The following is a 12610-nucleotide window of genomic DNA, read 5'->3' on the forward strand; positions in this document are numbered from 1 at the left end:
GTAGCACCGCAGCGTGGATGCTGCTCGGTCCCGCCGCGGCCCCCAGGAGCGTGGAGCCAAGCGGCCGGGCGGGGCCGGGCGGGGGCACCGCCGGAGCCGCTCCGCCGCCCACCCCGGGCCCGCGGCCGAGGGCAGCCCGGGGTCGCGGCCGCGCCGAGTGGCCGCGGGCGGCGGACAAAGGGCCATGCGGGGCCGGGAGCCGCGGCGCGGGGCGCGCGGGAACCGGGGGCCGCAGCGGCGCCGCTGAGCACGCCCGAGGCGGGGCGGGGACGGCGCGATGCCGTGGTTCCCGGTGAAGAAGGTCCGCAAGCAGATCAAGCTGCTGCTGCTGCTGCTGCTGCTCACCTGCGCCGCGTGGCTCACGTACGTGCACCTGAGCCTGGTGCGCCAGGGCCGCGCGCTGCGCCAGCGGCTGGGCTACGGGCGAGGTAGGGAGGGGGCGCCGGGGGGGGGCGGGGGGCGCGGCTCGGCCGGGCCAGGAGCCCAGTGACGTCAGCAGTGACGCGCGCGACCCTCCCGGGGAGCGTCCCCCCACCTAGGCAGACTCGGGCATCCGACCCGGAGCCAGGAGCGACGGGGTTTCCCGAGGGCTCTGGGAGGCCCCGCCCCCAGGCCCCGCAGGCTGGGATTTTCGAGAAGGCCTGGCAGGTCCGCCCCTCGCCCCCTTAGCGGAGCCTCAGTCTACCCATCTGCCCGGGAGAGGGCCGGGTGGGTGGGGAGGGGCTTGGAGGGAGCTGACTGGCGCTGTAGGGCCGTCCTGGCCGGGATGCCCCAGGCAAACCTCTCACAGGGGCCTGAGATGCTTTTGTGCGGAGGGGAAGCAGGGAAAGGGGGATCCAGCCTGGGGACCCCTCAACTGCCTGGAGTGAACTTTCCCAGGCTCCTCCAGCTCACACTCCAGTGGGGACAGTGAACCCACAAAACAAGTCAGGCCCTGGGGAGTGTTGGGAGAGACAGCAGGGGAGGGTCGGGCTCCTGGGCTCCTGCAGTTCAGGGGATGCCTCCAGGGATGCGATGGCCTCTTGAAGGTGGTGACACACCTGGAGGAACGGGACTGAAAAGCCGGTGGGGAGAGGAGAAGCAGAGAGCCTGGAACCTGGGCGGGGTGGGGGGGACAGGAGAGGGAAGGACCTCGGGGCAGGCGTGACCCCCCACACACATCCCGGGGCAGACTGCCCCGACCCTTAAGGAGGCAGGGTGCTGTGTGTCCTTGTGATGGGAGGCAGGGAGACAGAGTCTTGCTTCCTAAAGACTCAGGCCCATGACCGTGGCTCACAGCAGCAGGGCGCTCTCCACCCAGGAGTCCAAGCCTTCCTGTTCCCACTCCTGCCTCCCAGCTGCCGAAGCCACGGCCACCTCTCCTGTGCCTAGACATCGGGCCCCCCAGATCTTCCAGGCCCAGAGCTTGGAGCTTGTCCCAACCCCCTGAGTCTACACACCTCACAGCCACCACACTCTTGAGAGGCTGAGTCCCTAAAAGAGGCCCCCCTCCCCCAGCTATCAGCAAACAAGGCAAGACCCCAGAGCGTGACCCAGTGACACAGAACAAGACCGGCCTCCCTTCCCCAGCCACCTCTGTGGCTTCTCAAGCGACCACAGTCCTCCCCAACTTGACTTCCTGAGCAGCTGGGGAGTCTAGCTCAGCAACCGGGAGGGGGTGGGGGTGTGGGAACCCCATTTCTGAGTCCCTGTCTGCCCTCAGCTCCCCCAGCAGAGAGGCTGGGACACTGGCCAGACTGCCCTTGCTGCTCCTGGGTGAGCAGGAGCCGCTCCGGGTCCTGGAAGGTCAGACTCCCACGTGGCACCTTCCAGGAACAGCCGGCGCCCTCGGGTCTCGGCTCTGGCCAGCCCCACCTCGGGCCAGCCTTGGGCTCCCCCGGGGGCAGGGCTTGTGAGAAGCCGAGCAGCTAGACGTGCCCGGGGCCTTTTCAAGTGTTGGGGTCAGTGCTATGTTCACTGACAACTGGGAGGCAGCGTCGGAGAGGGGCAGGGGGGCTACTTCCCTGGTGTCCCGCAGGGCGCCTGTGTGGCAGGTGGCCCTGTGTCCCTGCAGGACGGTGGCGGCAGCCTGGGCTGGGACCGCACTGCCGAAGGCCCCTAATACCCATGGACTGAGCTTGGTGGGCAGGGAGCATCGGGGCCAGGCTGTGGGGATTTGGCCCTGAGCCTCTTAGGGGCTCATCTCCCAGCTGGACAGAGGGCGGCGAGGGAGGAACCCAGGAAGAGCAGGTGGGCAGGCACCACGGGCACCCACAGGCCAGAGACCAAGGGCAGCTGCCCTGTCCCGGAGAGGGGGCTCAGGCCATGTGTCCACACAGGAATTCAGCTCCCGGGGCTGGCTCGAAGGAAGGCCAGGGGGGTTGAAACCAGGCTTGCCCTGGAGCAGAGGCTGGGCTCCTGGATGGGGGAGCCCTGGGTGGGAACACCAGGAGAGGCAGAGGTGGGGTACAGTAAAGCCTCCCTTCAGAGCCTCAGGTCCCGGGGTGTGGCACCCACCCCCACCACCCAGGGGACAGCACGGGACGTTCAGGTCCACAGCTCGGGCAAGAGGTCCAGGAATCTGAGGGAGTTGGGGGCCTGGACGTGGTCTGCTGCAGGCTAGGGCGTGGGGGGTACACAGACAGACCTAGGAAGGGGTCCCCCGGGGGACAGTCTCCCTCCAGAGTCCCGATGGCCCAGGCCTCCACAGCCAGACCAGCGTGTGCAACCCCCTTCTGTCCAGACTGGTCAGGGCTCCTTTGGTCCCGAACCCCCACTCAAGGGCGGCCCGTGGCACCTGTGCCATGAGCCGGGCCCGGCCTCACCTTATGGCACAAGCGCCGGCTGTCCCAACAGCAAGGCCCGGCACTGACCCTTGGCACACGGTGGGGGGGGGGGGCAGGGGAGCACAAAACCCCATGAGGGACAAGAGCTGAGGGTGCAGCGCGGTAGAGCTGGGGGCCTTGCTGGGGACACAGCCCGGTGGGGCGGCCAGGTGAGTGTGGACCTGTGGACCTGGCGTGGGCTTGACGGGGGCTGCCTGCCCGCAGAGGTGTGGAGGGGGCCCGGCAGGGAGCAACTGCACAGCAACGGGGCGGTGGGTACCGGGAGCAGCTGACGCGGAGGGGCCGCAGCGGGAGGCGCCAGTGCCCCCGGCGGACCCCGGCAGCGGGGGCTGTGCCCCATGATGCCCCACGTGCTGCCCACAGACGGTGAGAAGCTGAGCGGAGTGACCGAGGGCAGGGGCGTCCGCGCTGCGCTGTCCACGCACAGGGCGGAGGACTCCAGCGAAAGCCGAGAGGAGGAGCAGGTGGTGAGCGGGGCCGCGGGCAAGAACATGCTGCGCCGTGCCCAGGCCCCGAGGCCACGCAGGGGCCGGTGTGTGGATGCAGGGGTGCGGCTGGCTGGCACCCGCGTGGCCTGGCCCGAGTTCCATCCGTGCGGACGCAGGTGGTGCCTCGCGGGCTGGCCCAGGGTGCGGCTGGCAGGCGTGACAGGGCCGTCGGGACGTGTCACCTGGGGGACGGTGGACTTGGGGCTTTCCAGCTGGTGGCGTGCAGGGCAGTCCTTGTGCGGTTTGTGTCGGGCTGTGTGTGCTTGTGTGACCCCTCCCTGCCCTCCGTGTCTCAGCGTTGACCCCGTTGACCCCGGTGCCTTTTCTCTCCTGGAGCCTGAAGGCCGGGACCCAAACCTGCCGTTCCCTGCGGGGGCCAGAAAGCCGCCCCCCGTGAACCTCACTGGTCAGGTGCCCCCGTGGTGGGAAGAGGTGAGCGCTGCTTGGCTTGCGGGGCTGCGGGGGCACGCTGGGGGGGACTTTGCCCAAGGTAAGGCCCCCTCCCGCCCCTCAGTACAAGGGGCAGGCGAACCTGCACGTCTTTGAGGACTGGTGTGGAGGCGCCGTGGGCCATCTGAGGAGGAACCTGCACTTCCCGCTCTTCCCCCACGTGAGTGCTGGGGGCAGGGCGCGCCCCCTTGTGGGGAGGGCATGCGGGGTGCGGAGGGCGTGCGGGTGCTTTGACGTCACAGGCCCCTGCCCCTAGACCCGCACCACCGTCAAGAAGTTGGCCGTGTCCCCCAAGTGGAAGAACTACGGACTACGGATTTTCGGCTTCATCCACCCGGCGAGAGATGGTGCGAGGGTGGGGGTGTGCCGGGGAGGGAGTCAGAAGGGCCGCACGCCCCCCTGAGTCCTTGTCCTGTGGCTTAGGAGACGTCCAGTTCTCTGTGGCTTCAGATGACAACTCTGAGTTCTGGCTGAGCCCAGACGAGAGCCCGGCGGGCGCCCAGCTGGTGGCCTACGTGGGCAAGGTACCCTGGACCCCACAGCGCGCCCGCCCCGGCCCTGCACCCACACGCCCGTCTGTCTTCAGCGGGCCTCCTGCCGCCTCCGTCACCTCCAGCTTCTGAGGGACGGGGACTGGATGAGGCTGGTGCCCCCAAGGAGAGGGTGAACCCCCACCCCCCACCCCCTCTGTATCGCTCCCCAGACTGGCTCAGAGTGGACGGCACCTGGAGAATTCACCAAGTTCAGCTCCCAGGTGTCCAAACCCAAGCGGTGAGTGCCTGGGCGGGGCGTGCGCATGAGTGAGCACACGTTAGCACACACAGCACACCTGAAACCACTGCCCTCATCCTGTCCTGGCCAGACAGCGCTGGGGGCCATCCCGGAGCGCCCCATCTCTGGGCTCCCTGTTCTTGGGGCACGGTGGCCACATGTCCCCCTGACTCCTCATGTCCCCAGGCTCATGGCCTCCCGGAGGTACTACTTCGAGCTGCTGCACAAACAGGACGACCGAGGCTCGGACCATGTGGAAGTGGGCGTGAGTGTGACTTGCCCTCCGTGGCCTCCTAGAGCATCGCCTCCCTGCCCCTGCCCTCCCTGCTCCTAGCAGTCCCCGAAGGGCAGTGGTGCGGACCCTCCCGCCCCCCCACCACCGTGTTCCCGTCCAGTTGGCAAAGCAGACCCCCAGGGACGGCCCCCGCCTGCTTGGAGAGGCTTCGTGGAGGAAGTGGGGCTTGAGTAGTCTTGAGAGATGACACGTTCATGGGGGGATGTCCTCTTCAGGAGAGAATTTGGGACGGGCTGCATGGGGTGAATTCCAGATCTCAGGAAGGCAGAGGATGGCAACACCCAGCATTCCTCCAGAACTCCAGGGGGTAGGGGGTGGGGACAGCTCTGGCTTTGTCCTGAGGACGGTGGTTATTGGGTTTACATTCCAGGAAAACCCCTTCAGCCCTGGAGCCTGGGGGAGGGATGTCTTGTGCAGTCCCTGAACCAGGGAGGTGGGAAAGGAGGGGGGGCAGGGGTGCACAGGACAGAGGGCCCGACCGGGCTGCGCATGGGGTGATGACTAGAGTGGGATGGGGGTGCTCAGCGCAGCCCGTGGGAGGTCGCCTGTGTCCAGCATATGTGACAGGCATCACCCCAGCCCAGCTGGCACGGAGTGGGGTGACCTCGTGGAAGCTGAGGACGAGCTGGGAAGGGAAGAGGCCCTGGAACAGCTCCTGGGAAGTCCAGCCTGGGAGGAGGGCAGAGGGACAGAGCCTGCGGAGGAGACTGGGAGACAGAGGGGGACCCTGGTCTCGTGAGGGGGGGGTATGCGAGCCCTGGGAGGGTCCGCAGTGACCTCCAGGAGAGCCGCGGCTGCAGAATGGGGAAGCAGGCCGCAGGGGGGTGCCCAGGACTGGGGAAGCAGGCCGCAGGGGGGTGCCCAGGACGTCAGGAGGGGCCTGGAGGGAGCAAGGGGAGGGGGTCCTTACCTGCCTCCCATCCACCCTCCAGATTCCCTGCACCCTTGAAGGGGCTGTCCCGACTAGGTCCCATGCCCACATCAGAGAAGACCTGTTCCTTTGAAGCTGTTCCTGTCCTCACCCCACACCTTGGTCCTGACTGCTCTCTCCCTCCCCCAGTGGCGAGCCTTCTTGCCAGGCCTGAAGTTTGAGGTCATCGGCTCTGCTCACATCTCCCTGTACACAGGTGAGGGGCCCAGTGCCTCGGTGGGGAGGGGGGCTCTGGATGCGGATGCGGGTGCGGAGAGCTGAGGAGTGGTCTCTGGGCACTCCTGGGGTCCCCCGTGCCTCTCTGTGCCCCCAGATGAATCATCCCTGAAGATGGACCATGTGGCACACGTGCCCCAGTCTCCAGCTAGCCACGTGGGGGGGCACCTGCCGCAGGAGGAGCCCAGAGCTGACATGCTGCGCCCAGACCCCCGAGACACCTTCTTCCTCAGTGAGCCGGGACCCCCCAGCCGCGGGGGCGGGGCTTGGGAGGTGGGGCAGGGCGCTGCCTGCCACTCACGCTGTGGCCACGCCCCCACAGCACCCCGGGTGGAGCCTTCCAGCCTGGAGAATGTGCTGGAGCCCTGCGCCTACGCCCCCACCTATGTGGTCAAGGACTTTCCCATTGCGAGATACCAGGGCCTGCAGTTTGTAAGTGCCCGCGAGCCCCCCGGGACCCAGGCCGCCTCCCGGGGTCCCCTGAGCCCTGCGCCCCGCCCGCAGGTGTACCTGTCCTTCGTCTACCCCAACGACCACACGCGCCTCACTCACATGGAGACTGAAAACAAATGCTTCTACCGGGAGTCGCCGCTGTACCTGGAGAGGTGGGTGGGGAGGGTGGGGGGCGCACTGGCGGGGCGGGGGGCGGGGTCCGCGCTGATGCCCCGCCCCCCCGCAGGTTCGGGTTCTATAAGTACATGAAGATGGACAAGGAGGAGGGCGAGGAGGACGAGGAGGACGACGTGCAGCGCCGGGCCTTCCTCTTTCTCAACCCCGATGGTGAGGCAGGCGCCCCGGTGCCCCCAGCCTGCGGCCTACCCCCCCCCCCCCCCCCCGGGGCCGGCGGCTCACTCGTGCCTCCCGCAGACCTCCTGGACGACGAGGACGAGGGGGAGCTGCTGGATAGTCTGGAGCCCACGGAGGCGTCCCCCCCGCGCGGCGGCCGCCTCCCCTCGACCACGGCCCCCACCCCGCCGAGCCCCAGGCGCTCCCGGGCGCTGAGCTGGGCCGCGCGCCCCCCGCCCCTCCTGCTGGGCCGCGCCCCGCGCCCCCGAGCCGCGCCCGCGCCGCCCAAGGTGTACGTGACCCGCGTGCGCCCCGGGCCGCGCGCGCCCCCTCGGGCCCTGGCGCCCCTGGGCCCGCGCAGCCCCCCGCGGCCGCCCTTCCCCGGCGTCTTCCTCCGCCCCCGGCCGCTCCCCCGCATGCAGCTGCGGGCGCCCCCCCGGCTGCCCCGGCCTCCAGGCCACAGGACCGGCCGCCCCCAGGCCGTGCAGCCGCGGACCCCTGCCCGGGCTCAGGCCACGCAGGGCAGCCGGGAGGCCCAGGCGCGCGTGCCCGCCCTCGCCGCGGCCACCGCGGGCTTGAACTCGTCGTCGGAAGCACAGCCCGTGACTTCCTTCCTGAGCTTGTCCCAGGTGTCCGGGCCGCAGCCGCCTGGGGAGGACGAGCAGGAGGAGGAGGAGGAGGCGGACGAGGACAGGGCCCCGGGCGCGGAGGACAGTGACGAGGCGGCGGGGCCCCCGCGGGGCCGCTGGCGCGAGGACGCCATTGACTGGCAGCGCACGTTCAGCGTGGGCGCCGTGGACTTCGAGCTGCTGCGCTCCGACTGGAACGACCTGCGCTGCAACGTGTCGGGGAACCTGCAGCTGCCCGAGGCCGAGGCCGTGGACGTGGTGGCTCAGTACATGGAGCGGCTGAACGCGCGCCACGGCGGGTGAGGGGGAGGGGGCGAGGGGGTGCAGGGGAGGGGAGGCCCTTGTGGGTATGCAGAGAGGGGGCACAGGGGAGGGCAGGCCCTGGTCTCTGGAAGCCTGCAAACCGGGGGTGATGGGCTCCGGGAGTGGCGAACACGCTCCCTGGGGGAGAGTCTTATATGCCTGTCTCCTCTGGGGCTGCTTATGGTGCAAGTTCCCTGTCCACTGTTAGAAGCCTGACCCCCACACACACCCGGGACCGGCTCCCCTGTCCTGCACCTCCAGACCCCACCCTCACCTTGGGCCTGAACCCAAGAACGAATCTGAGCCAGCCGGGTCTGTCCTCAAGGGACAGACACAGCCAAAGGTCAAGCCCAGAGTCCCCGGCTCCCTCCTCTCCTGGCACCATGCCACTGGGTCTTCCAAGCGGGAAGACTCCAGGGAAGGACCCAGCGCTCCTGCCTGTTGCTGCCTCTGGTCTCCCCCAGGCCGGGAGATTCCAGGCCTGTCTCCACTCCCACCCCCACTCCCTCATAGGTAGTGCTGTGGAGAGTGGGAGGCCCCGTCTGGGCCCCCAGGAGAGCCTGGAAAGTTCTGAGCCGTGTGAGCCCTGAAGGAGGAGCAGGATCTGCCCAGCTAGCCACGGCACGCAAAGGCAGGGTGCCCGCTGTGGGCCTCGAGCAACCTGCCTAGCACCCCTCTTTCTTGCTTGCAGTACAAGGTTCTGGGCAGGACAGGGGTTCGACTTGTTTGGGTTGGAGAACGGCGTCTCCCCTCCTTGGAGAGGAGTAAACAGGATGGGAAGCCCAGAGGAGCCACGAGTGACAGGCTGTGATGGGACGGACGGCATGGCGGGCGGGGGTGGGCTTCTGGGGGGCCCTCAGCTTCCCGAGAGCGGCAGATGGGTGGCCCCAGGACCAAGGATGTGGGTAGACCCAGGGCGTCTGCAGCAGAACGTCCATGATGCTGGGGAGAACTCGCGGGGAGGGCAGGGTGGACAGGAGGGGTGGGCACCCCTCGGGGGTCACACAGGTAGGCGCCACGGTGAGGGGCGCTGCCCGCGCAGGGAGGACAGGCGGGAGGGAGCAGCAGGGCAGGAGCCCGTTTTCCCGGGATGACCAGCCTCTGCTTGAAGACAGGGCAGGGGACAAAGGACACTCAGCGGGGCAGGGGCAGGGGCAGGCCCAGGCACGTCCTCAGGGCCTCCGAGCGGCAGGCGAGCGCCGGAAGCCGGTTGGAGGCTCCGCGCAGAGGCGGGCGCCAGGAAGGGGGCTCAGCCCACATAAGGGCACGTGGAGGGCAACTTAGGATCTGCTTGCGGCCCTCCGAGGCCACCTGAAGACCTCGACCTCGTCCTGCGGCCGCTGGGGGCCCTGAAGTCCCCTGAGCGCGTTCTAGAGGAGCGCATCCACTGGGGAGGCCCGGTGGCGGGGAGGGCGGACGGGGCTGCCCCCCGCAGGACGGAGGCGCTCCGCGTGGCCTGCCTTCTCCAGCTCCCGGGAAGCCTGGCCCTCTGGGGGGGGGGGTCACCGAGCAGAGGGGGGACCGCCCGTGCCCAGGCCAAGGGCGCTGACCCAGGCCGCTCGGCTTACCAGGCGCTTCGCGCTCCTGCGCATCGTGAACGTGGAGAAGCGCCGAGACTCGGCCCGCGGCAGCCGCTTCCTGCTGGAGCTGGAGCTGCAGGAGCGCGGGGGCGGCCGCTGGCGCCTGTCGGAGTACGTGTTCCTGCGGCTGCCCAGGGCGCACGCTGGGGACGGGGACGCAGACGCCGAGTCCGACGCGGAGCCCGACGCGCCGAGCCCTGAGCCTGCCCCCGTCGCCTCCACGCGCCCCGATGGCCGCCCCGAGCTCTGCCGGCCGCTGCACCTGGCCTGGCGCCAGGATGTGACGGTGCACTTCATCGTGCCAGGTGCGGGGGGGGGGGGGGGGGGGGGGGGGGGGCTGGTGAGGGAGCCCAGGGGCGGGGGGCGGGGGTCCTGGTGAGGGAGCCCAAGTGGGTGACGGGAGGGGGGGCTGGTGAGGGAGCCCAGGGGTGGGGGGGTGGGCCTGGTGAGGGAGCCCAGGTGCGGGGGTGGGTGCTGGTGAGGGAGCCCAGGTGCGGGGGGGGGGGGGGGGGGGGGGGCGGCCGCCTCCAGGACGGGGTAGCTCTGGTGAGCAGAGGCCGCTTGGGATGGACTCAGGCCCGTCTCCCCCAGTGAAGAACCAGGCGCGCTGGGTGGCACAGTTCCTGGCGGACATGGCCACGCTGCACGCCCGCACCGGGGACTCGCACTTCAGCGTCATCCTGGTGGACTTCGAGAGCGAGGACATGGATGTGGAGCGGGCCCTGCGCGCTGCCCACCTGCCCCGGTAACCGCGCCCGCACCCCCGCCTCCTGGGGGCCGCGGGGTTCCCCCTGCACGCCGGGGCTGCGCCTGTGACTTCCCGCCCGCTCTTCCTCGCCCCTTCAACCCCCCCAGGTACCAGTACCTAAGGCGAACCGGAAACTTCGAGCGCTCCGCGGGCTTGCAAGCTGGCGTGGACGCCGTGGAGGTGCGTGGGAGGGAGCGAGGGCAGGAAGCCGAGGGAGGGCTGGGCCTAGGGGGACGGTGCCGGGACCTCCATGATCTCCGTGATCTCCACCTCCAGGACGCCAGCAGCATCGTCTTTCTGTGCGACCTGCACATCCACTTCCCGCCCAACATCCTGGACAGCATCCGCAAGCACTGTGTGGAGGGCAAGCTGGCCTTCGCGCCCGTGGTCATGCGCCTGGGCTGTGGAAGCTCGCCGGGGGACCCGCACGGTAATGCCTTGGGCGGCCCCAGAGCGCTAGAGCTGCCGCCTGCGCCAGGGTAAAATCAAGGCCCCGGAGGCAGGCCTGGGCCTGTCGGTGCCCCTCCTGGTGCCCAGGTCCCCCCAGAACCTCCAGGGTCATGCCTGACCCCCAGGAGCCTTCTCCAGCACGCTAGTCACGAGCTCCGCAAATGGGTGCCCCCCCGGGAGCCGCTCCAACGTGGGACCCCGTCCCAGACCCACTCCTGCAGCTGGGGAGGAAGGCTCGCGGGGCCAGGGGTCTGAGGGGCACCTTCCTGCCCAGGTTACTGGGAGGTGAATGGCTTCGGCCTCTTCGGGATCTACAAGTCAGACTTTGACCGGGTCGGAGGCATGAACACCGAGGAGTTCCGCGACCAGTGGGGGGGCGAGGACTGGGAGCTCCTGGACAGGTGAGCGCCTCCCCAGCCCTCAGGGAGACCAAGGACGCTTCCATAGCTTCCCTTGAGTGGGGAGGGTGAAGCCCAGGGGATCCTCCCGGCTGCGGGGACTGTGTCCTCCTGCTTGGTCTCTGCCCGAGGAGAGACCCTTTGACTCCACCCCAAGTCCCCAAGCCCCTTCTTACTTCCAGGGCCCTACAGACTCTGTCCCCAGACCGCGCCGCCCCCGTGGTGCCCCTGGGCCCCCATTGCCACCAGGTCCCAAAGCAGTGGGAGCCCTGACCCCCCAGATCCTACAGGCTCTGGGGCAGCGCTGCCACCCCGCCCTGGCTCCTGACACCCCTTTCTGCCCAGGGTCCTGCAGGCAGGGCTGGAGGTGGAACGGCTCCGACTGAGGAATTTCTACCACCACTACCACTCCAAGCGGGGCATGTGGGGCACGCGCAGCCGGAAGGGCTCCCGCGGGGGGAGCCCGTGACCAGGCCGCCCGCCCGGCTGCGCCCTGAGGTGGCGGCTGGGGGCCAGGCCCCGGGCCTGGTCCCGGGTGACACGGGGCGCCTCGCAGGGCACCGCCACCACCGTGCCTGGCCCTCGCGGCCACCCCGCGCCCCTCGCCGCAAGGCAGCCTTCACAGCTGCGTGGGGCGCACCGGTCTCCACACCCTGTGCGATGATTTCTGTGAAATTTTGCCGTAGCGACGACATTGTTTTCAGGATTTCCAAGAGTTATGTCTGTTCCGTTTTTTATTCAGAATGAAATGAAATATTTTTTTTAGTTCTGACTTGTCCTCTGCCTGGTTGTGTCGGGAGGGCAGAAACGGTGCCCGGCGACAGCAGGGAGCCCGCCGGCCTTGGGTACCCGGAGCCCCTGCCCCGAGGGCCTGCTCATGGCTGCAGCCGCCACACCGCCCCCTGTGCCCCTTGCCACGCTCGGGAGCCTCGGCTCCGGAGGTGGGCTGACCTCCTTCCCACCCCCCCACCCCCGGTGCGGTGGAGGCACGCAGCCTTGGGCAGGGGCACTGCCTTGGCACCTGCCGGGAAGGAGCAATTGGCCATCGCACTGCCTTCCCTTTTGAAAACAGAACTTGGGTGTCAGTCCCGACCCCGTCGTCCCAGGAGGGGAAGGTGAACGGGCAGGGCCCTAGGACCACGCTGGGGGCAGCACTTAGCTGAGCTGCCAGAAGCAGAAAACCCCCCTCAAGCTGGTTGACACTGTGATGGGGGGAGGGGAGCTGGGAGCTGATCTGACTTCTGTTCACGTAAGTGGGAGTTCAGGCTCTGGGCGCTCCGGGTGAGTACTGACAGATGAAGATGCTCTCGAGGCCTGGCTCCTCCTGGGGGTGTCAGCGGTCGGAAGCTGGGTCCCAGCCCCAGGAGGGAGGCTGGTGCTCTGCCTGTGGGAGATCTCTGTGGCCGGCACAGACAGCGGAGAACATCTCATAGTTCTGGGGGTCTGAGGTCCTAAAGCCAAGGTCTCTACAGGCTCGAGCTCCTGGAGGCTTTAAGATCAAACCGGCTTCACCGTCGGCACACTGAGAGGCTGCTTGGGTTCTGGGCTCAGGGCTTCTTCCTCTGCCCTCAAGCCAGCAGCTTGCTGTTTTCACAACAGCCACTCCGGAGCTCCCGGCGTCTCCCCTCTGCTTCCATTGTTGCATCTTTCCTCGATCCTCCTCCTAACTCTGTCCCGTGAGGACACCTATGACTACGCATTCACCAGGATAATCTCTCATCTCGATCAGTATTCTTTATG

General features: G+C 68.7%; 1 protein-coding gene across 1 annotated transcript; it reads left to right on the forward strand.

Annotated features, from left to right (window-relative positions):
- Positions 1-226: 226 nt before the first annotated feature.
- B4GALNT4 (beta-1,4-N-acetyl-galactosaminyltransferase 4) lies at positions 227-11642 on the forward strand. The gene is made up of 20 exons (XM_038562906.1): positions 227-428; positions 3189-3292; positions 3650-3745; positions 3828-3923; positions 4020-4110; positions 4187-4287; positions 4467-4534; positions 4721-4799; positions 5890-5956; positions 6074-6208; positions 6299-6408; positions 6481-6581; positions 6656-6756; positions 6844-7690; positions 9266-9579; positions 9866-10019; positions 10130-10202; positions 10299-10452; positions 10747-10873; positions 11216-11642. The coding sequence occupies exons 1-20, from the start codon at positions 278-280 to the stop codon at positions 11337-11339; spliced, it is 3093 nt and encodes a 1030-aa protein (XP_038418834.1). The 5' UTR covers positions 227-277; the 3' UTR covers positions 11340-11642.
- The last annotated feature ends 968 nt before the right edge of the window (positions 11643-12610 follow it).

Source organism: Canis lupus, chromosome 18 (genome assembly GCF_011100685.1).
Source record: "Canis lupus familiaris isolate Mischka breed German Shepherd chromosome 18, alternate assembly UU_Cfam_GSD_1.0, whole genome shotgun sequence".
NCBI lineage: Eukaryota > Metazoa > Chordata > Mammalia > Carnivora > Canidae > Canis > Canis lupus.

What these genes read in the sequence shown, in the direction of transcription:
- B4GALNT4 (XM_038562906.1), top strand. Translation starts at nt 278, where the DNA reads ATGCCGTGGTTCCCGGTGAAGAAGGTCCGCAAGCAGATCAAGCTGCTG. An exon ending in CTGAACGCGCGCCACGGCGG is followed by an intron (nt 7,691 to 9,265) that starts GTGAGGGGGAGG and finishes TCGGCTTACCAG; the next exon opens with GCGCTTCGCGCTCCTGCGCA. An exon ending in CTGGCGTGGACGCCGTGGAG is followed by an intron (nt 10,203 to 10,298) that starts GTGCGTGGGAGG and finishes CTCCACCTCCAG; the next exon opens with GACGCCAGCAGCATCGTCTT.